We start from the raw sequence: 22,733 nt of genomic DNA, 5'->3' as shown, positions 1-22,733 counted from the left end.
ACTGAGTTAGATTTTACTTTGCTATCCATACAATCGTTCACTAACATTTCTTCAAATTTATTCTGCACATAATTTCTCAAAAATTTTAGTTATGGTATATAACATACATAGTAAATATAACTGTGAAATATGTGGTGTGTGTATATGGAAGTTTTTTTAAAGACCCACAAGAATTTGATGATTACTTCCGAGAATTTTGTTGATCATGGATATTTTTTCTTTCATAATGAGAAAACCATTAAAAATTGGTTTTGAATGGTTTTTTTTTTAATTTATTTTTAGAGAGGGAAGGGAGGGAGAAAGAGAGAGAGATAGAGAAACATCAGTGTGTGGTTGCTGGGGCTCATGGCCTGCAACCTAGGCATGTGCCCTGGCTGGGAGTCAAACCTGCGACACTTTGGTTTGCAGCCCGCGCTCAATCCACTGAGCTAAGCCAGCCAGGTGAATGGTTTTTTTTTTCAATGTGTGGTTGCTTCTCATGTGGCCCCCACTGGGGACCTGGCCTGCAACCCAGGAATGTGCCCTGAGTGGGAATCGAACCTGCAATGCTTTGGTTTGCAGCCTGCGCTCAATCCACTGAGCTATGCCAGCCAGGGCTGAATGGTTTAATGAAAGGGTTTTGTTGGAAATTTTTTGGAAGGTGAACACTCCATTGATACTTTCATTATTCCTCAAGAAAAGGAAGTCACAAGAGAAAAGAAAGAAAACACAGAAGTCACTTTTAAAATCTATGTCTCAGATCTGTACAATTTATACCAGGCTACAGAAACAAATTATTGAATGGATAAAAATGTCATCATTTTCAAGAATAAAATACCTTTAGAATTATTAAAATAAATATAGTACCTTGCTACCAATTCTGGAAACTCCTTTGTAATTTGCTTCACTATATAAACAATAAACCATTCATCCTCAATGTTATCCCCAAACTTTGTCGCACCAAACAGATGAGCAGGAACGCCTCCTAAAAACAAGAGAAAAACAATCATATAATCAAATTAATTTGCCAGCACAAATAAAAATGCAGAGTCATTCCACTAAACAAACATTTATGGACTGTGCTACTCTACTAGGTACTCTACTAGGAACTGGGATTGCAATCCTGAACAAGAGACAAGAAACACAGTCTTGAAGGGCTGAGGGTCGGGACAGCAGGAGATAGACCACCGAGCCATCTCAAAACAGGACGATGAATGGAGGTATGCCCTGGGGACTACGTGAACATAAAGGAAGTGATGTCTTAGCTATACTCATTTGAAGGCACAACCAGGAGCAGGCATTCCGGAAAGACAGAGGAGCAGGTGCAAGGGTGCAGAGACACGACAGCCAACAGAGTGCTCCGCAGATATAGGTGTGATATAGATTTGGCCAGAGCAGTTTTCAAACAAGGATATTATCCAATTATATGTAGAAATTAAACAACCGATGCTTCAACAACCAAAAGAAAAAAATCACAAGGGAAATTAGAAAATATCTTGAGACAAATAAAAACAAAAACACAACATACCAAAACTTCAGAGATGCAGTGAAAGCAGTGCTAAAATGGAAGTTTACAGTTATAAAAGATCTCAAATTAATAATGTAACTTTACACCTTAAGAAAAAGAACAAACTAAATCCAAAGCTAGCAGAAGGAAGGAAATAAGATTAGAGCAGAGAAAAATGAAATAGAGAACAGAAAAATAACAGAAAAAAATCAATATAAACTGAGTGGATTTGTTGAAAAGATCAACAAAATTGACAAAATGTTAGATTAATTAGAATAAAAGAGATTAGACTAAAACAACTAAAATCAGAAATGAAAGGAGGGATATTACCACCTATTCTACAGACATAAAAAGAACTATAAGAGAATGCTATGAATGATTATATAGCAACAAATTGGATAACCTAGAAAAAATGGGTAAATTCCTAGAAACACACAATTTAAGTAGACCCAATTTAATTAGATTGGGTGGAAGAGAAACAAAATCTAAACAGATCTATAACTTGTAAGGATACTGAATAAGTAATCAAAACCTCCCAACAGAAAAAAAAGTCTAGGACCAGATGACTTCACTGGAGAATTCTACCAACCACTTAAAGAAGAACTAACATCAATAATCTTCAAACTCTTACAAAAAATTGAAGAGGAGTGAACATGCCCTGATTTTATGAGGCCAGCATTACCCTAAAACTAAAGCCAGACAGACAATACAAGAAAACTAGGACGAATATCCCTGATGAATACTGATGCAGAAATCCTCAACAAAATACTAGCAAACTGAAATAATTAACACACTAAAAGGACTGTACACCAGGACCATGTGGGATATATTCTTGAAATGCAAGGATGGTTCAACATAATGAAAGTCAATCAATGTGATACACCACATTAACAGAGTGAGGTCAAACAAGTGCATGGTGGAGTGTCTCAAGAGCTGTCACAGCAAAAAAGGAAAGATGGGAAGAAGAGCCCAACCAACTCTTCTTCTCCTCACCCCAGATCTCTCAAGTTTGTTAAACTGGAGAAGCTCCAATTAGGGTATCTATTTCTTTTCTTTTTTAAAAAATGTATTTTATTGATTATGCTATTATAGTTGTCCCATTTCTCCCCCTTCATTCCCCTCTGCCCTGCACACCCCCTCCCACCCACATTCCCCCCCTTTAGTTCATGTCCATGTGTCATAAGTTCTTTAGCTTCTACATTTCCCATACTACTCTTGCCCTCCCCCTGTCTATTTTCTACCTACCATCTATGCTACTTGCTCTCTGTACATTTTCCCCCTCTCTCCTCCTCCCACTTCCCTGTTGCTAACCCTCCATGTGATCTCCATTTCTGTGGTTCTGTTCCTGTTCTAGTTGTTTGCTTAGTTTCTTTTTCTTTTTATTTTAGGTATGGTTGTTAATAATTATGATTTTGCTGTCATTTTACTATACTGTTTTTTATCTTCTTTTTCTTAGATAAGTCCCTTTAACATTTCATACAATAAGGGCTTGGTGATGATGAACTCCTTTAACTTGACCTTATCTGAGAAGCACTTTATCTGCCCTTCCATTCTAAATGAAAGCTTTGCTTGATAAAGCAATCTTGGATGTAGGTCCTTACCTTTCATGACTTCAAATGCTTCTTTCCAGCCCCTTCTTGCCTGCAAGGTCTCTTTTGAGAAATCAGCTGACAGTCTGATGGGAACTTCTTTGCAGATTACTGTCTCCTTATCCCTTGCTGCTTCTAGGATTCTCTCCTCTTTTATCTTGGGTAACTTAATTATGATGTGCGTTGGTGTGTTCCTCCTTGGGTCCAACTTCTTTGGGACTCTCTGAGCTTCCTGTACTTCCTGGAAGTCTATTTCCTTTGCCAGTTGGGGAAGTTCTCCTTTATTATTTGTTCAAGTAACTTTTCCACTTGCTGCTCTTCCTCTTCTCCTTCTGGTACCCCTATAATTTGGATGGTGGAATGTTTAAAGATGTCCTGGAGGTTCCTAAGCCTCTCCTCATTTTTTTTAATTCTTGTTTCTTCATTCTTTTCTGACTTCATTCTTTCTTCCTTTTGGTCCACTCCATTGATTTGAGTTCCAGTTTCCTTCCCATCATTATTGGTTTCCTGTGCATTTTTCTTCATTTCACTTAGCATAGCCTTCATTTTTTTCATCTCATTTGCAACCAAATTCAACCAATTCTGTAAGCATCCTGATCACCAGTGCTTTGAATTGTGCATGTGATAGTTTGGCTATCTCTTCGTCGCTTAGTTGTATTTGCTGTGGGGCTTTGAATTGTTCTTTCGTTCGGGGCATTTTTTTTTTTTGTCTTGACATGCCTGTTGTGGACTGAGGGGCGGAGCCTTAGGTGTTTACCAGGGCGGGGCAACCCAGTTGCTGGGTTGTGATGTTGTATGTGGGGCGGGGTCCGAGAGGAAACAATGTCACTTGCTCTGCTCTCTATCGGATTTTAGTCCCTCTGACCCCTTTCCCCAAGCAAACTGGACTTTTCTGGTGGTAATTCCCATGTGGGTGGGCTTGTGCACATTCTAGAACCCCGTGGGTCTCTCCAACGAACTCTCCTGTGAGGCTGGGAGTATCTCCCAGCACTTCAACCCCCACAGGTGTTTTCAATCAGTGTCCCGAGGCTGTTTCCCAGTGCTGGGACCCTGGGTTGAGCGGTCTGTCTCACTCCCCAATTTTGCCTGGTTTATCTGTGCATGAATGTGGGACTGCCTGGTCAGCCAGCCGCCTTGCATGCAGTGTCTTGCTTCACAATTGCCGCCTCACTGGGTCTGCCTGTCACCACCCAGTGCCCAGGGTCTGCCAGCCACTGCCTGCATGATCAGGGTCCACCCACTGCTGTCTTGCATGCTTGGGATGCCTTACGCACCCAGTGCCACTGCTTTTTGTGCTGTGACCCCTCTCCGCCTGGCTGCCCAACTCCACTCTTCCTATCGGTCTGGATGAATATATCTCTTTTAACTCCTTGGTTGTCCGATTTCCATACAGTTCAATTTTCTGTCAGTTCTGGTTGTTTCTAAATTGTTGTTGTCCTTCTTTTGGTTGTGCGAGGAGGCATAGCATGTCTACCTATGACTCCATCTTGGCTGGAAGTCTAGGGTATCTATTTCTATCTACCTTATATATTAAACTTCCTCCAGAAGCAATATGGAACTGTTCAAGAATGTTAGGCAGAAGAGTGACATGATCAAATTTGTATTTTTAAAGGTAAGTTTAACAGTGTGAGAAACTGGAGACACTGGTACCAGAGAAGTTAGTTAGGTGACTATCACAATCTTCCGGATAAAGAGATAAGGAGGGCCTGGACCATAGTCAAACAAACAGATGTAGAGAAGGGGTCATATTTTAGGATTAATAACACTAGGATTTAGTCCCTGACTGAACATGGTGAAGTGAGGAGCTGAGTGTGACTGTAAATTACTAACTAGCTTCAATAAGTAGGTGAATGGCACTGGACAAAAAATTTTGGGGAAAAAAGATAAGGAGGTGGGAGCTTCCACCCAAGATGGAGGTGTAGGTAGGTATACTTCACTTCCTCACACAAACAAAAGAAGGATAGCAATCAACTTAAAAACAAAAAACAACCAGAACTGCCAGTAAATCAAACTGTATGGAAGTCTGACAACCAAGGAGTTAAAGAAGAAACATTCATCCAGACTTGTAGGAGGGGTGGAGACAGGCAGCGGAGGCAGAGAGGATGCGCAGCAAGATGGTGCTGGCAGACCAGGCAGGCAAGGCAGTGGCTGGTGGACCAGGTGGTCCCACATTCCGTGTGAATAAACTAGGAAGAACAACTATAGAGCAAGACAGATCTCTCAACCCAGGGTTCCAGTGGGGGAAAAGAAAGCCTCAAAACCTCTGACTGTAAAAATCTGTGGGGGTTGCAGTGATGGGAGAAATTGCCAATCTCACAGGAAAGTCTGTCATAGGGCCCCATGGGGTCCTAGAACATATACAAACCCATCCACCTAGGAATTAGCATAAGGACAGCACCTTAAAGGGCACACTTTGCTTGTGGGTAGCAGGGGAAGTGACTGAAAGCAGGGCAAGACCTGAGCAAGCAGCATTGTTCCCTCTCTGACTCCTCCCCCACATACAATGCCACAACTATCAACAACTGAACCTAAAACTCAAACCAAAAACAAAAACAAAGTAAGCAAACAACTAGAACAGGAACAGAATCACAGAAAGGGAGGTTATATGGAGGGTTATCAACAGGAAGGAAGAGGAAGGAGAATGGGGGGAAGGTACAAGGAATAAGGAGCATAATTGGTAGGCATAAAATAGATGGGGAGAGATTAAGAATGATATAGGAAACGGAGAACTCAAAGAACTTATATGTATGACCCATGGACATGAACTAAAGGGTGGGGAATGCTAGAGTAAGGGAGGTGCAGGGCAGAAGGGGAGAAAACAAATGGGACAATTGTAATTGTGTAATCAACAAAATATACTAAAAAAAAGATAAGGAGTTGGTTTTGGAAGTGACAGTGTTCTTGCCAATAAGTACCACATGTATTTCAGTGAACAGGAGTTCAATAAAACTTACAGTAGGAAAGACATTTGGCAGCCAATTGAGAGCCAGACTGATGGTCTAACAAGATGCTCCTGATCCAAAACAAGATCTCACGTAAATCACTGCATAAGTAGAGCCTTGGTCCTTTATCCATAAGTCACTTTAGTAAAGCTACAGAAACCATAGGACAAAATGCCACATTTGGCCAGAGGTCAGACCTCAGCAACACAGGGAAGACTGTGAAGGAACCTCAGAATGCTTCCAAATGGCAAATAATGGTCATAAAGCCCAATAATTTCTCTTTATAAGCCAGGCAGAGCCACTGTTAGATCGCTACCAAAACGACTATGTAAAACAAGGCAGCCTACTAAACACATCATTGATGGCGAGAAATGTGTGCAGAGTAACAACTAAAGATGCCTGGATCTGTTCCGTGTAGGTATCTAGATAAGTATGGCATAGAAAAGTAAAGTTTAAAAGAATAGCCCCAAGTTTTTAATAATGTTGATATATATTAGTTCCTAAGGTAACAGTTACTAGAACATTTTCATCAATATGAATGAATAAAAAAATTAAGGGCATAACTGAATACAGGCAAGCATCACCAATCTAAAAAGTTCAGGATATAAACCTCCTTACAATAACAAATAAACTGTGGGCTATTATATATCAGTTATCAGAATAACATTAAAAGTTATACATATCAAATCAAAAGAAGTAAAAGAGCCTTCTTTACCTTTCCCAGGTTTATATTTGAGATTGAACGGCTGATTCTGCCAGATATAAGGGACCAACATAGGTGCAAATTGGGTCATTATTCTCTCAATATACTTTTGAAGAATCTCCTTGTGTTTTTCTGGGTCCCTTGGTTCATCTGGTATCAGGAACAGGCGGTACTCCACAGTATCTTCTACTGTAGCAAGCTTCATATTTTCCTCCATTCTTCTCTGAAAACTACATTTAAGTTTCAATAGTATAAACCATGTAGAACAATGCAGAAGTAATATTCCATTCCCTGAACTATTGTAGGTGATTCCATTAACATTGTTTTCCACAATTCAATTATCCACATACCATCATGGTATCTGCCTTAACAATATATCAAATATAGTAACACTTATTTAATGTTCTTTTAATGACATTTTTGTACTTAAAATTATGTTTAAAAACTTGTGATATAACACAATGAATGGAAATCCAGTATCACATTCCCAAATTAAATAATACTTTTATAAGAACAAAATTGAAAAATATTTGCCTTTGTAGTTGCAGTGGCATGTGTAACATTTTTTGAGAACACTGCATTAACATCCTCTGTTTAAATACTAACCAAAATCCCAGTTCTGCCACTAAATTAATTGTGTCATATTGGGCACTTCACTATCTCTTTCTGGGGCATTTTCTTTCATTGTAGAATTAGAGTGTTACTCTACCATCTCTAGGATCCTTCTCCGATTTACATTTTCATTATTTAATCCCTCTTAAAAGCAATCTCCCCTACTCTGCAGAATTTTAATCAATCTCTTTCATAAACACATCATGAAATAGAGCAATTCAAAACTACAAAACATTCATGTCTCATCCCAAAACAATCTGCCTACGGTTCTTGATCTGTCCAAAATTTGCCCATCTTTCAGGAGAACACAGCTCTAATAAACTAAGAGGTAGATATCTTTATTTTCTACGGGCATCCCTTACAAACAAAAGTACTAGTTTATTACTGCTTCCAGGTGATGCTTTGTAAACAATGGCACTGCACTAGATGGCCCACGTGATCCGATTTTTATATTTATTCAGCTAACGGACTAATAAAATGAGGTCGAGAGGAACCTGCATCTTCTATCCAGACACCCATTCACCAGTCTGTCCAAATCGTCATTTAGCCTTTCAACCCAGAGGGACAGACAGTAATTCTACCCACCCCATAATGCCAAGCACCCAATTCAGTGTTCGAAGTAGAAGGGACTTTGAGGTCACTCGAGCTAGCTCCTCACAGTACAGATGAGAAAACAAGGAGAACAGAAAGACAAGCGACCGAGTAGCTGAGGCCTGGCTTGTAAATCTAGGGCTCTTTACTCAGATAAGCTCCATCCTTCCACCTGACAAAATGAAGCCAATTCCTCTTACGGTTCTAGGGTCTCTTCGACTCGTTTCCTCCGCCGCCCCCCCCGCACCGCGTGAGCTTGTCGGGAACAGCCAGCAGCCGCCAAAGCCTGGCCCCAGTTTCGGTCCAAATGCCTGTCTGGAACCTGAGGCCCAAGGCAGCTCTGAAAGTCAGAAACCCGCTCAGCGCCGGAACCGGCAGCGTCCCCACCACGCTTAGGCCGGAGCATTAGGCTGGCGGCCCGACGCCTTCGTCACTTCCGCCCCCGCGGGGGAGTAGGGAGGGCGGTGGACTGGAGAGGTGGGGAACCCGAGGAGGTGGCGGTCCGGTGTCCAGGCGACGGGGCGTGACGGGGCTGCAAGGTGGCGGGAGGGGGCCGGGCAGGAGCCGGCGGGAGGGCCAGGCCTGGAGGCCCCCACCCTGGCGTGCCCGCCCCGGCCGCGATTGAGGAGGAAGAGGAGGATGATCTCCAGATACACTCGGAAGTCTGTGCCACAGAGCTTGGAGCTGTGAGTGCCATGCTCAACCATCCCAGCCACGGCCAGGGGAGGCGAGGTGGGGCGCGGGCGCTCTGGGGACCCTTCGTGACCAGTCCCTCGCTCCTTTCCTTTCCCAGGTGGGAGAAAGAAAATTTTCTTCGGAAATCTCTCCTTCCAGCCCTGCCGGACTTTGTCCCTTCTACCTACAACTCCTGCTAAGGGTGTGTCACCTGTGCTGTCCCAGGGCCTGGCCCTTTTGGGCGGCACTTCCCGAACTATGGCCTCCTAAGGCATTGGTAGTTTCCACAAGAAGTTGTCAGTAGCTGACTGTTATAATGAAGTTAAACCTATCTAGTGCCAGGCACCTTGCAAAGCTGCTTACATTAGCTCACTTAATTCTATTCAACAAGGATAGAAGATGGGGACTGTTATTTTGCATTCTACAGATAAAGATCCCAGATTTAAAGATTATAGCATGCCAAAGATTACACAGACAGAAAGTAGTGGAACTGAAGTGCAAACCCGATGTCAATCTTATTCTGAAGCCTTGGTCACAACCATTACACGTACTGCCTCTCCGTTTCTACAGTTAAGCATCAGAATGTACAAGGATCAGTTTTGCTCTGAGATTTTAGAGAGTAAATATTTCTGGCTAAAAGTCACCCCCCCGCCCCCACTGAAGTACTGTAATGTAGTAAGTAATGATAATTTCACACATTTATAAATGCTTTTACACTTTGAAAAAGACTTTCATATCTCCATCCTTCTAGCAACCACTCAGTAGGATGGGTATGATTATCTTCAGTTTGTCAGAAGGTGCTATGTCACACAGGTTATATACACACATCTTAAGATTATATAACCAATAAGCTTTTGAGCTTGGCTTTTTAACTCCAGTCGCCCCCCCCCCTTCTCCAGTAAGCTGTGTAATTTAGCAATTATACAATTTATTAATATTAAGTATATATGGTATAGTAATAACAAGCTTGTTATTCTTCAGTCACATCTGAGTTTCTGGCTAGGGTTTTTTCTGGCCGTGTGACTTTTAGGCAAATTGCTAAATTTTTGATTCTTCATTTCTTTAGTATAGGAATAAGACCTTATCTAAAAGCATGTCTAAACTGATGGCACAGAGCTTGACACATAGTTGGTCCTCAGAAAATAGTAATTGCCTTGTCCCTTTCCACCTTTACCTGGTACAATAGCCACACAAAGAAAATCAGTCTGTGATCTCTCCTTGCCTTTCTGAAGTGTATTATCTACTAAATAATAAGATACCTACACAGTAGCAATTCAGATAATAAGCTTTTTAGAAACTACGAAGAAGAATGTCATTTCCTAATGCAACTAGGTTTAGCTAAAAATATGCTTTTATAATAAATCCTGATCATTCTGAGAGTAAAAACTATCTTTTATGGAAAAAAGTGTTGATAAGCACTTATTGGGCCAGAATTACTGACCCTGTATAGTTGTGTTACTTGTTCTCATTTGTTAATTTGACACTCCCTAAACATAACTTTCCCAAAGGGGATTCTCTAGAGGAGTCGGGGTTATGTGAATGATGAAGATGATGAGTAATATATGCATCTAAGTGACTGTAAATTAAAAGCAATTTTAATTTACTTTAGGTATTATAATGATGATTTGCTTTGAAGTGGTTACTTCAGTTTTCTCCCCAACACTTCCAAATTGTAGATGTTGGAAAGATTTTGGAAAAAGTCATTTTCTACATACAGCTTTACATTTTTTAATGCTAAGTTTCAAACACAAATACATAGTAAATATAATGAGCCATCAATCACCCACATTAAAGTTATCAAAATTTTAATATATTTGCTTCATCTATATTTTCTTTGTTCCTCATCTGTGAAATAAGGAAACAAAATCCTTGGCACTATCATTTTACCCCTATATACTTCGGTATGCATGATAGACATTTCCTGTGTCACCACAATGCTGTTATCAATTTTAAAATTTTTTAAAAAAATTTAAAATTTCTTTGGTGTTATCTAGTTGTCACTCCATAATCCACTTTCTCTGACACACTAAAAAATGTCTTAAGTTTTCTATTTCCTAGCTGGAGTCCACATTTCTAATCCCTATCACTGTCTCAAAGACAAGCTTTTGGTTGTAGGATCACTGAGTGAAAGAAGCACAAATAGCTCTCTGCACAAGCCTTTCCCACCATTGAAGAAATAATTAAAACTACAAGCTCCACTGACTGGGCCCTTAACTTCATATTTGTATATAAAAAATAGTACAGTTCACTAAAATCTCAAATTATTCATTTGCTCTGAGAAGCCTCAGAGCCAGACTACTTGGGTTTGAATCCTGGCTCCATCACTTACATGAGCCTTATGACCTTAAGCAGGTTACGTAATCCCTCTATGCCTCAGTTTCCTTTCCTGTGAAATAAGAGTATTAGAGGTGTATACTATACATCTCTGGGAAGACCTCTTGTAAAGAACCTGTGTAACTTTGTTTAACCTATTGTGTTTCCTAAATTTACTTGACTACTGAATTTTGTGGGGGAGGAAAATCTAGTATTGATGATTAGGACTGGAATATATAACTCACCCTTTAGTTTGTTCTTACACACATGTTGCACTCCACAGCAGCACTGTCCAATAGGAATATAACACAACCCACATCTGTAGTTTTAAATTTCAGGTAGTCATATTAAAAGTAGTAGAAACAGGTTTTTTTACCCTTTTTTTGAAGTAATTATCAATTTTTTTACCTTTTTATTTTGAAGTAATTATAGACTCATAGGTAGTTATAAAAGTAGTGTATAGAGTCCCATGAAGCCTTCACCCAACTTTTCCCAATGATGACCTACCTCTTAACATGACCGTAGTATAATTTCAAAGCCAGGAAACTGACATTGGTATAGTACTGTCAACCAGACTACAGACCCTAATTCACTTTTCACTAGTTTTTATATCCATTCCTTCGTGTGTGTATGTGGCACGTAGTTCTATGCAATTTGGCCTCATAGAAGTTTGTGTAACCACCAGTAAAGTCAAGATGAAGAGGTGTTTCATCACCACCAAGAACAGTCTTGTGTATGTGCCCCTTGCTGGTCACATCCACTCCTTCCTTCATCTCCTGGTAACCACTCATCTCTTCTCTGTAGTTTTATCATTTGTGAACGTTGTATAAGTGAAATTATATAGTATTCAGCCTTTTGAGACTGGCTTTTTTCACTAAGCATAATGTATGTCCTTGAAAGCCATCCGAGGTGTTGCATGTGTCAATAGGTCACTTTTTTTTTTTTCTGGATCATATTTTATTGTGTGGATGCACCAGAGTTTAACCCTTCACCCATCAAAGGACTTTTCCGTTGTTTCCAGTTTTATTAAAATTATAAATTAAGCTGTTCTGAACATTTACATGCATATTTTTGTATGAATGTAAGTTTTCACTTCTCTGGGACCAGTGCCCAAGAGTGCATTACCATGGCTAGGTCTTATAGTTTTATAAGAAACCAAAACTATTCCAGAGTGGCTGTACCATTTTCATTCCCACCAGCAATATGTGAGACATCCAGTTTCCCCATGTCCTCGCCTGCCTTTTGCATTATCAACATGTTTTATTTTAGCTGTTGTAATAGTTGTGTCGTTATACCTTATTATATTTTCAATTTGCCATGAAATTAATTTTAAGAATATATATTTTTAATTCAATACATCCAAAACATTATCACTTTACCATATAAGCAAGATAAAATAGTGAGATACTGTACATTCTTATACTGAGAGTTCACAGTCCTGTGTGTTTTACATTTAAAATGCATCTGTGCATCTCCTTTCTGACTAATCACAATTTAAGTGCTTGTGCCTAATGTATTGGACAATGCAATTCCAGAGCAGCAAGAAGTATGTGACCAACTTAGACTATGTTTCTGAAAAGTACATTCTTTGTTTATATGAAATATACCTTTCTTTTTATCTTTTACAGGAAAGGAATAACAAAGTATGCTCTTAGTCATCATCCCCTTCCAGAGCAGCTGGATGACATTTCCTCTGCCAATGACAGCCACACAAAAGACACGAGCTCCCAAAGGTAATAACATAGAGTGTACTTGTTTGCTTTTATACCTGATAATGGCAAAGGTTTTGTTTTTTTAGCTTATGGTTGGTATCAAGCCTTGTACCAAAGAAACAAAGCAAATTTTTACCACATTTCATTACCATTTATCTTCAGTGTGGAACAGCTAATGGAAAAAATGTCATACTTATTTTTATAACCTTTGAAAAACATAGACTCAGGAGTCCAACAGATACGATTTTTAATCCTGGTTCTGGCACTGGTTAGCTGAATTAAATTGCAAGTTACTTACCTGATAACAGTATTTCATAAAGGTGTTGTGAATATAAATGAGATGAAGTATACAAAACTTGGCATAATGCCAGGCATATAGTAAATGCTGAGTAAATATTAGCTGCATATACTATTTTAAGAAATACAACAGAGGAGACTATAACTTCAAAGAAGCTTCTGAGAAGCAATGTGGTATTACAGGAAAAATTGCAATCATAAAACTTAGTTTCAAAACCTGGAACTAAATTTCAGATTCTTTGTCTTTAAAATGGGGCTGAGTTCTGCACCACCAGGTTGTTGTTGGGATAAAACGGGATTAGTATTTGTAAAAGTGCTTGATTAACTGTGCAAGTGCCATATAATCTCAGATATTACCAATATTTCTGAAGTGTCTTTAGTTGTCAAAGGTATATGTTACAGGTGGAAGGTTAAAGTATTCATTCTAAACTATGGCTATTAGGTCCAATGACTGCCATCAATTCTATAGGAATTGGACAGGACTTTTTCTTGATGCTTAAATTTCAAGTTCATTGACTTTTGCTTCTTTAGATGTATTTGTACATATGTTATTACCTAGTCACTGAGTAATTAATGCTTCAAAAACTTGAGGAAATAATAATTTTTCTGTTTCCTCTCTTCTTTCCAAATTCTGTACTTAGTGAGTCTGACATCACACAAGAATCACCTTTTACATCAGCTGATACTGGGAATTCAAGGTCTGCTTTTCCAAGTTATACAGGCACAGGGATCTCTACTGAAGGCAGCTCGGACTTCTCCTGGGGATATGGTGTGAGTTGTATGTTACTGTGGAGCACTTGAGAGATTATTCTGGGAGTTAGGATTTGTCAGTTTTGTCAGTATCTTTCATTCCTTCACTCTCCTGCATTGTTTCTTTACACTTTAATACTGAAATTTACCACATGTTCTAATATTTATAAAGAAGCATCAGTCTTCACCCTCTGAGTATTTGTTTTGTTTTATAGATATAGTTGATTTTTAGATATGCTTACTTAGTGCTTGACTGAAACAATTGTAGGTTAGTATGGATGTGGGCCCAGGACTTACTCCTTTTGCTGTGTTCAGTTCACTAATGTGTCTCCACCAATGTAACACTAATGTTACTTTGTTTAAAATGTTTTTGAAAGTTTATTAAGCCATTACACACTGGGAAAATGCTACTGTTAAATGAAAAAAAGCAGGTTAGGGAGAGTTTTTATAGTTCTAATTTTATTTTACATATGTTTGTTTATATATATTAGAAAAAGGACTAAAGATGTTTACACAAAGTGTTATTCAGTCATTATTAATTGGGCATTGAGATTTCCTATTTATTTACTTATTTATTTATAGCTATATCTCCCATTGTAAAGTACTATTTTTACAGCAACCTTAAAAAAAATTGCCTGGCCAGGTAGCTCAGTTGGTCATTCTGTATACCAAGAGGTTGTGGGTTCAATCCTCAGTCAGGGCACATACCTAGGTTACGGGTTCGATCCCAGTTGGGACATGTATGGGAAGCAACCAATTGATCTCTCTCTCTCTCTCTCTCTCTCTCTCCCTCTCTCTCTCTCTCCCTCTCCCTCTCTCTCCCTCTCTCTCCCTCTCTCTCCCTCTCTCTCCCTCTCTCTCCCTCTCTCTCCCTCTCTCTTCCTTTCTTTCTAAATCAATAAATATATCCTCGGGTGAGCAGTAAAAAATTTTTGTATAGACAAATTTTAAACATGTCTTTCACTTTGATGCAATAGGTAGTTTTATTTCTGTATCCTCTTTCAAGCTATGTTTAATTTGACCCAGCTGTAATCATAGTATACATACAGTATTATGCTCTGTTCTTTCACTTATATTATTTTGTGAGCACTTTTCCACAATATTGTTGTTAGCAACCTACTTTCTTTATAAAAGACTGATAATTGTTAGAACCTATTATTAGCACCATGAATTATTTTCCAGTCATTTTAATTTGGATGTATATATACTTTCCTTACATAGTTGTATGATATATATGTATTCTATTTTGTGGTATAGTTTTTCATTCACCATTACTTCATATAGGTATTTTCTAATTACTACTTCCATCCCTGTCAGTTTGAATAGTTATATAACATTTCCTTATTTTAATGTATCATAATAGAGCTTTTCCTTATTAGCTAATAACTGGGTTTTCTGTTTTCCTTCATTCAACAAATATTTTTTGAGCACATTTGTTGTCAGATACTGTACTTGGGAATATGGGTGAGGGAGGCTTATGTGATTCAATAGTCTAACACAGGAGACTGACAAAAGCAAATAAACAAAATAACCACAAAAGATAGTAAGAGCTCAAAGGAAGATGACGGTACTGAAAAAGAACATTATAAATAAGAGGGATTCACTTTATTTTTTTTGAGGTACCAATATTTTATTCAAGTTTTATTTTAAGTGATGTTAATTACAACATTTGAAAGGGAGGATCTAATTCCATACAAAATGGAAGATTCTAAAATGTGTCCATTAAACTGCTAAAAAATAAACTGAGTAGTGAAGCTATACCAGAAGTCTACTTTAAGTTCCAGGTGTTGCCACCATGCGATTACAGCCACAGAGACTCTTCCCAGTGTGAAGCTAGAGCTCTTAGAAGCTATCTCATACCCTGATTCAAAGGAAAAAGGAAACACAACATGAGAGGGAATTAAGTCCTGAATTACTGACTTCATCAAATCCACCTTCTCCCACCCCAAAACATCACAAAAGAAGCAACCACCACACCCTGCAGCTACTTTTGGTGTGAAAGAGGTGATGGCCGAGTATGGATACAGGTCATAAAGATCTTCCTTAAAAAGTTCCTATGGGTGACTCATACATGCCAACAGTGAGCCTCATTTAGGATAGGATGTCAAGGTTCAATTCTCAGGAAGTTACATTTTCATTCATTTAAGCAATGCAGATTTACAAAGTCCTTACAAATCATTAGCTACCACTTACAGACATTTCTGAATAAAGAAACCTGAAGTTCCTGTTAGGGGAATTCACTTTAGAGAGGGTTTCAGGTAGAGTAGATCTGAAACTTGAAAGTTTAGGAGTTAACTGTATGAAGAGTGAGGAAAAGAGCTTTCCAGATAGGTAACCAGCAGTAGATACAAAAGCCCTAAGAAGGAAAAGAGCTTCGTGTGCCCAAGGGAAAGTATTTGGTATATTATTAGAATTTTAAAAAGGTCAGGATGATTAGAGAAGAGTGTACCAGGATGAGAAAAGCACAAGTGAGATGAGAGAGGTAGACAGGACTAGAATCATTAGGCATTGTAAACCACGGTAAAGAATTTAAATTTTGACTCCTGGCCAACGTGGAGGTAGATATGCTGTGCCTCCTCACAGAACCAAAAGAAGGACAATAACAAATTTAAAAACAAAAACCAACTAGAACTGCCAGAAAATCAAACTGTATGGAAGTCCAACAACCAAGGAATTAAAGAAGAAACATTCATCCGGACTGGTAGGAGGGGCAGAGTTAAGCAGCTGGGGTGGAAAGGACTCACAGCAAGATGGTGGCTGGAGGACCAGGGCAGTCCCACATTTGCATGCAGATAAATGGGGAAGAACAACTGGGGAGCCAGACAGACCACGCAACGCAGGGTTCCAGTGCGGGGAAATAAAGCCTCAAAACCTCTCACTGAAAAAATCTGTGGAGGCTGCGGGGCAGGAGAAGCTCACAGCCTCACAGGAGAGTTTGTTAGAGAGACCCACAGGGTCCTAGAACATACACAAACCTACCCACCTGGGAATCAGCACCAGAAGGACCCAATTTGCTTGTGGGTACCAGAGGAAGTGACTGACAACTGAGAGCCAAGGAAGCTGCATTGTTCCCTCTCAGACCCCTCCCCCACATACAGCACCACAAAGCAGCTACATGGGTTGCCCAGCCCTGGCAAATACATAAGGCTCCACCCCTTACTCTGAAACAGGCACACCAAGACAAAAAAAATGGCTCAAATGAAAGAACAGATCAAAGCACCAGAAAAAATACAACTAAGTGATGAAGAGATAGCCAACCTATCAGATGCACAGTTCAAAACAATGATAATCAGGATGCTCACAGAAATGGCTGAGTATGGTCACAAAATTGAGGAAGAAGTGAAGGCTAAGCAAAGTGAAATAAAGGAAAATGTACAGGGAACCAAGAGTGATGGGAAGGAAACTGGGACTCAAGTCAACAGTTTGGACCAGAAGGAAGAAAGAAACATTCAACTGGAACAGAATGAAGAAACAATTTAAAAAAATGAGGAGAGGCTTATGAACCTCTGGGACAACTTTAAATGTTCCAACATCCGAATCATAGGGGTGCCAGAAGGAAAAGAGGAAGACGAAGAAATTGAAAACTCGTTTGAAAACATAATGAAGAAGAACTTCCCTAATCTGGCAAAGGAAATAGACTTTCAGGAAGTTCAGAAAGCTCAGAGTCCCAAAGAAGTTGAACCCAAGGAAGCACACACCAAGGCACACCATAATTACACTACACAAGATTAAAGAGAAGGAAAGAACCTTAAAAACAAGAAAAAAGGAGAGAGTTACCTACATAGGAGTTCCCATTAGACTGTCAGCTGATCTCTCAAAAGAGACCTTGCAGGCAAGAGGGGGTTGTAAAAAAATATTCCAAGTCATGAAAGTCAAGGATCTATATCCAAGATTACTCTATCCAGCAAGGCTATCATTTAGAATGGAAGGGCAGATAGTGCTTCCCAGATAAGGTCAAGTTAAAGGAATTCATCATCACCAAGCCCTTATTTTATGAAATGTTAAAGGGACTTACCTAAGAAAAAGAAGAAGATCAAAATTATGAATAGTAAAATGACAACAAACTCACAACTATCAACAACCAAACCTAAACAAACAAAAAACTAAGCAAACAACTAGAATAGAAACAGAATCACAGAAATGGAGATCACATGGAAGGTTATCAGCAGGGAGGGGGAGGGGGAAGAATGGTAGTAGAGGTACAGGGAATAAGAAGCATAAATATAGGTACAAAATAGATGGGGAAGTTAAGAATAGTATAAGAAATGGAGAAGCCAAAGGACTTATATGTACAACCCAAGGACATGAACTAAAGGGGGGAAATGCGGGTGGGAGAGGGAGTGCAGGGGAATAAAGTGGGAGAAAAATGGGATAACTCTAATAGCATAATCAATAAAGTAGATTTCAAAAAATAAAGGAAGATGGAATTTCATAGCTTTTTAGTAGAATCTTGCATGTTGAGCTTCTTAACTCACAAGACTTTTATAATATATGGTATAAGGTATGAATTAAGTTCTTATGCTGTTAAATCTATTTTTAAACCATTTTTTCTATACTTGATTTAGTATCGTGGTTTTTCATATTTTAAAAAACCTACTAGTGTTCACTAAACAATGTATATTATTTAGTATTTGTGTCTTTACTCTTTCAGAGAAATTTTATTTTCATTTCTATAACATTTTCTATAAAGTATTTATCAGGGATTTAATTGGGTTTGCATTATTACTTTTTATTAAATTAGGGTATGTATAGAGAGAACTAAAATTTATTTTTTAATGACTTTATTTGTTTACTTTTAGAGAGAGGGGAAGGGGAGGAGAAAGAGAGGGAAAGAAACATCAATGTGTGAGAGATACATCGACTGGTTGCCTCTCACATGCCCCCAAACAGGGACCCAGCCTGCTACCCAGGGATGTGCCCTGACTAGGAATCGAACCAGCGACCCCCTAGTTTGCAGGCAGGTGCTCTGTCCACTGACCCACACCAGTCAGGGTGAGAACTAAAATTTATTAAATATTTAGTATATGCCAGGTACTGTGCTAAATACTTTATATACATATTTTCAATAATTTGTCATCTTTACTGAACTTAGTATTCTAGCTAAATATATAGTTTTTATTTATATCTTTCACTAGTCCTATTTGTCATTTTATAATTTACTTTTTATTATTACAATCTATTAAAATTCAGTTTGGTATTTAATTATATACTTTACTTACTTTTGAACTGTCTTAGTTTTTTTTTTTGAGCTATCACTGGTCTGTAGAAATCTAGTTTTCTGTCCCAATTTGATGACATACTACTTTGCTAAATATATTTATTATTTATAGTGATTTTGGAGTTTATATTCTTAGATTTAATTCTTTTGGAATATTTTAAAATTCAAACTTAATATAATGATATGAAGGAAGACCTCTGTTTTTAGTTTAATTGTATATATTTAAATTTTGATAGCCAACAATCATAAAAATAGCTAACCTAATTCTTTTCTATTTTAGTTTTATATGGTTTGGGTTGATTTTTTTTTTTTTAATGATCTGGTAAGGTTTACTCTAGGAATACAAAGATGGATCAGTATCTGCACATTCATATCAGTATCTAAACATTCATATGTTTAACATCAATTACTCAAAGGAAAAATATGATCAAACTAATAGATGCTGAAAAGGTATTTGATAAAATTCAAAAACCATTCCTTATAAAAATTCTCAATAAGCTAGGTGAAGGAAATCCTTAAAACATAATGACTATTGGCCAACTGAATAGCAAATAACAGTTTAAATGGCAAAACAAACTTCAGTTAGAATAAAGAACCAGACATGAATTCTTTTAACAAATTTAATTTATTCCTTTGCTAACTTTGTATATTTTAAATATCCTTATTTTTACATAATATTTGTTATTACACACTCTGGTGCCATTTTTTTCACTTACTATATTTTGAAGAATATTCATATAATTTTATTTTTTTAATTTTAAATGTTTTTAATATAGTTTATTGATTATAATATTACAGTTGTCCCTTTTCCCCCTTCACTCCCCTCTACCCTGCACACCCTCTCCCACCCACATTCCCCCCTTTTAGTTCATGTCCATGTGTCATACTTTTTCCTTTTTTTTAATTCTTTTTTTTTTAAGATTTTTATTTATTTATTTTTAGAGAGGGAAGGGAGGGAGAAAGAGAGAGAGAGAGAAACATCAATGTGCAGTTGCTGGGGGTCATGGCCTGCAACCCAAGCATGTACCCTGACTGGGAATCGAACCTGCAACACTGGTTTGCAGCCCTTGCTCAATCCACTGAGCTACGCCAGCCAGGTCCATGTGTCATACTTATAAGTTCTTTAGCTTCTACATTTCCCATACTATTCTTACCTACCCCCTCTCTATTTTCTACCTACCATCTATGCTACTTATTCTCTGTACTTTTCCCCCTCTCTCCTCCTCCCACTTCCCTGTTGCTAACCTTCCATGTGATCTCCATTTCTGTGGTTCCATTCCTGTTCTAGTTGTTTGCTTAGTTTGTTTTTGTTTTTATTTTAGGTGTGGTTAATAATTGTGAGTTTGCTATCATTTTACTGTACATTTTTCCTATCTTCTTTTTCTTAGATAAGTCCCTTTAACATATCATAAAATAAGGGCTTGGTGATGATGAACTCCTTTAACTTCTTTAAATTGACCTTATCTGAGAAGCACTTTATCTGCCCTTCCTTTCTAAATGGTAGCTTTGCTGGATAGAGCAATCTTAGATGGAGGTCCTTGTCTTTCATGACTTGGAATACTTCTTTCCAGCCCGTTCTTGCCTGCAAGGTCTCTTTTGAGAAATCAGCTGACTGTCTTATGGGAACTCCTTTGTAGATTACTGTCTCCTTATCCCTTGCTGCTTCTAGGATTCTCTCCTTCATTTTTACCTTGGCTAATGTAATTATGATGTGCCTTGGTGTGTTCCTCCTTAGGCCCAACTTCTTTGGGACTCTCTGAGCTTCCTGGACTTCCTAGAAGTCTATTTCTTTTGCCAGATTGGGGAAGTTCTCCTTTATTATTTGTTCAAGTAACTTTTCCACTTGTTGCTCTTCCTCTTCTCCTCTGGTACCCCTATAATTCAGATGTTGGAACGTTTAAAGATGTTCTAGAGGTTCCTAAGCCTCTCCTCATTTTTTTGAGTTCTTGTTTCTTCCTTCTTTTCTGTTTGGTTGTTTCTTTCTTCCTTCTGGTCCACTCCATTGATTTGAGTCCCAGTTTCCTTCCCATCACTATTGGTTCCCTGTACATTTTCCTTCATTTCACTTAGCGTAGCCTTCATTTGTTCATCTAATTTGTGACCAAATTCAACCAATTCTCTGAGCATCCTGATTACCAGTACTTTGAACTGTGCATCTGATAGGTTGGCTATCTCTTTGTCATTTAGTTGTATTATTTCTAGAGCTTGATCTGTTCTTTTGTCTGGGTCATTTTTTTTTTGTCTTGACTCTCCTGTTACAAAGTGAGGGGCAGAGCTTTAGGTGTTTACCTGGGTGGGGCAACCCATTTTCTGGGTTGTGACGCAGTATGTCGGGGAGGGGTCCAAGAGGGAACAATGGCGTTTGCTCTGTTCTCTGCTGAATTTCAGGTACTTCCACTGCTTCCCCCAAGCAAACTGAGTCCTTCTGGTGCCAATTTCCTGGTGGGTGGGCTTGTGTATATTCCAGGATGCTGTGGGTCTCTCCAACAAACTTTCCTGTGAGGCTGGGAGTTTCTGTCGGCACCTCAACCCCAACAAGTGTTTTCAGTTGGTGTTTTAAGGCTTTATTTCCCCATGCTGGGACATTGGGCTTTGGGGTCTGTCTCGGTCCCCAGTTTAGCCTGGTTTATCTGTGCACAAATGTGGGACTACCCACTCCACCAGCCGCCTTGTGCGCCAAGCCCCTCCACAATCTGCCGCCTCGCTGGGTCTGCCTGCACACCCAGGGTCCACCAGCCATCACTTTGCTGTGAGTCCTCTTCCTCTGGCTGCCTGACTCTGCTCCTCCTACCGGTCTGAATGAATGTTTCTTCTTTAACTCTTTGGTTGTCGGATTTCCATACAGTTCAGTTTTCTCCCAGTACTGGTTGTTTTTTTGTTTCTAAATTGGTGTTGTCCTTCTTTTGGTTGTGTGAGGAGGCACAGTGTGTCTACCTATGCCTCCATCTTGGCCAGAAGTCTCAATATTCATATAATTTTAAAAGTTCTTTGTTCTTTTATGGCTACACATACATTGCTATTACCAAAAAACAAAATGAAACACAGCAAAAATACCCTGCTGCATTTATACATTGTACATATATTGTTTTGCATAAATGTGAATATACCTGAGGACACAGTTCTAGAAGTGAAATTGTTGGCCAAAAGATGTGTGCTTTTATAATTTCAAAAGCTGTTGCCAAACTGACCTCTGTAAATATTCCTCCAGTCTGCTGTCTCACCAGCAACATACGGAAAGACCTGTTTTCCCACACTGCTGACCACACAGTGAAATGATCAGACTTTTTAATCTTTGCCAGACTTGGAAGTTTAATGAAAAGCTATTCTGACTGCTATCACCAGTTTTACTTGTTCTTGTCCTTCTTATAAATGGATCATACAGCATGTAATTCTTGTATCTACCTGGCTTCACTTGATCAGCATTATGTTTGGAGATATGGTATGTCTATGCATGATATTGTACATATTTGTAGTCTGGAAATTGCCTGTTTATATTTCATACTTATTTACTTTTTTACTTACTGTTTTCATATTAAATTAGTAGATGTTCCTTATCTTTTAGATTAGAGGAGGTGTACTTTCTCTGTAAAGGGCTAGATGGTAAATATTTTAAGCTTTTCCATCTCTGTCAGGAGCCTCAACTCTGTCACTGTAATGAGAAGGCATCAGTAGACAATGTGTAAATTAATGGGTGTGATTGCATTCCAATAGAGCTTTATTTATAAAAAGGCTGTGGGCCAGGTTTGTCCCACTGGCCATACCTCATTCAATATATAGAGTCTATTAGATACCTACATTATATCCACTCTTCCTAGAGAACTATAAAACTTGGGGTATTATACTCA

The 22,733-nt window shown here is 38.7% G+C and overlaps 2 protein-coding genes across 7 annotated transcripts in view; one reads left to right on the top strand and one right to left on the bottom strand.

Annotated features, from left to right (window-relative positions):
- Positions 1-8,330, bottom strand: part of ECD (ecdysoneless cell cycle regulator) — a 43,837-nt gene extending 35,507 nt beyond the window's left edge. The window contains exons 1-3 of one of the 2 annotated variants that reach the window (XM_045841841.1): positions 8,124-8,330; positions 6,733-6,950; positions 847-964 (exon numbers count right to left, since the gene is read on the bottom strand). In XM_045841841.1, the coding sequence (XP_045697797.1) occupies positions 847-964; positions 6,733-6,950; positions 8,124-8,329 (542 nt within the window). In that variant the 5' untranslated portion in view covers position 8,330. The remainder of the gene's footprint in view (positions 1-846; positions 965-6,732; positions 6,951-8,123) is intronic. The other variant, XM_045841842.1, reaches the window with a different exon arrangement.
- A 41-nt stretch (positions 8,331-8,371) lies between these two features.
- The window catches only part of FAM149B1 (family with sequence similarity 149 member B1), a 59,559-nt gene continuing 45,197 nt past the window's right edge, over positions 8,372-22,733 (top strand). For 3 of the 5 annotated variants that reach the window (XM_045841843.1, XM_045841847.1, XM_045841846.1), the window contains exons 1-3: positions 8,372-8,609; positions 12,540-12,644; positions 13,562-13,691. In XM_045841843.1, coding sequence (XP_045697799.1) covers positions 8,563-8,609; positions 12,540-12,644; positions 13,562-13,691 — 282 coding nt within the window. In that variant the 5' untranslated portion in view covers positions 8,372-8,562. Of the gene's footprint in view, positions 8,656-8,716; positions 8,801-12,539; positions 12,645-13,561; positions 13,692-22,733 lie in introns of all 5 variants that reach the window. The other 2 variants (XM_045841844.1, XM_045841845.1) reach the window with 2 other exon arrangements.

The sequence above is a fragment of the Phyllostomus hastatus genome, unplaced genomic scaffold (genome assembly GCF_019186645.2).
Source record: "Phyllostomus hastatus isolate PE091 unplaced genomic scaffold, TTU_PhHast_1.1 phas_contig_38, whole genome shotgun sequence".
Classification (NCBI taxonomy): Eukaryota; Metazoa; Chordata; class Mammalia; order Chiroptera; family Phyllostomidae; genus Phyllostomus; species Phyllostomus hastatus.
Note: the sequence above shows the minus strand (reverse complement) of the source record. Positions and strands in the feature narration are given on the sequence as shown.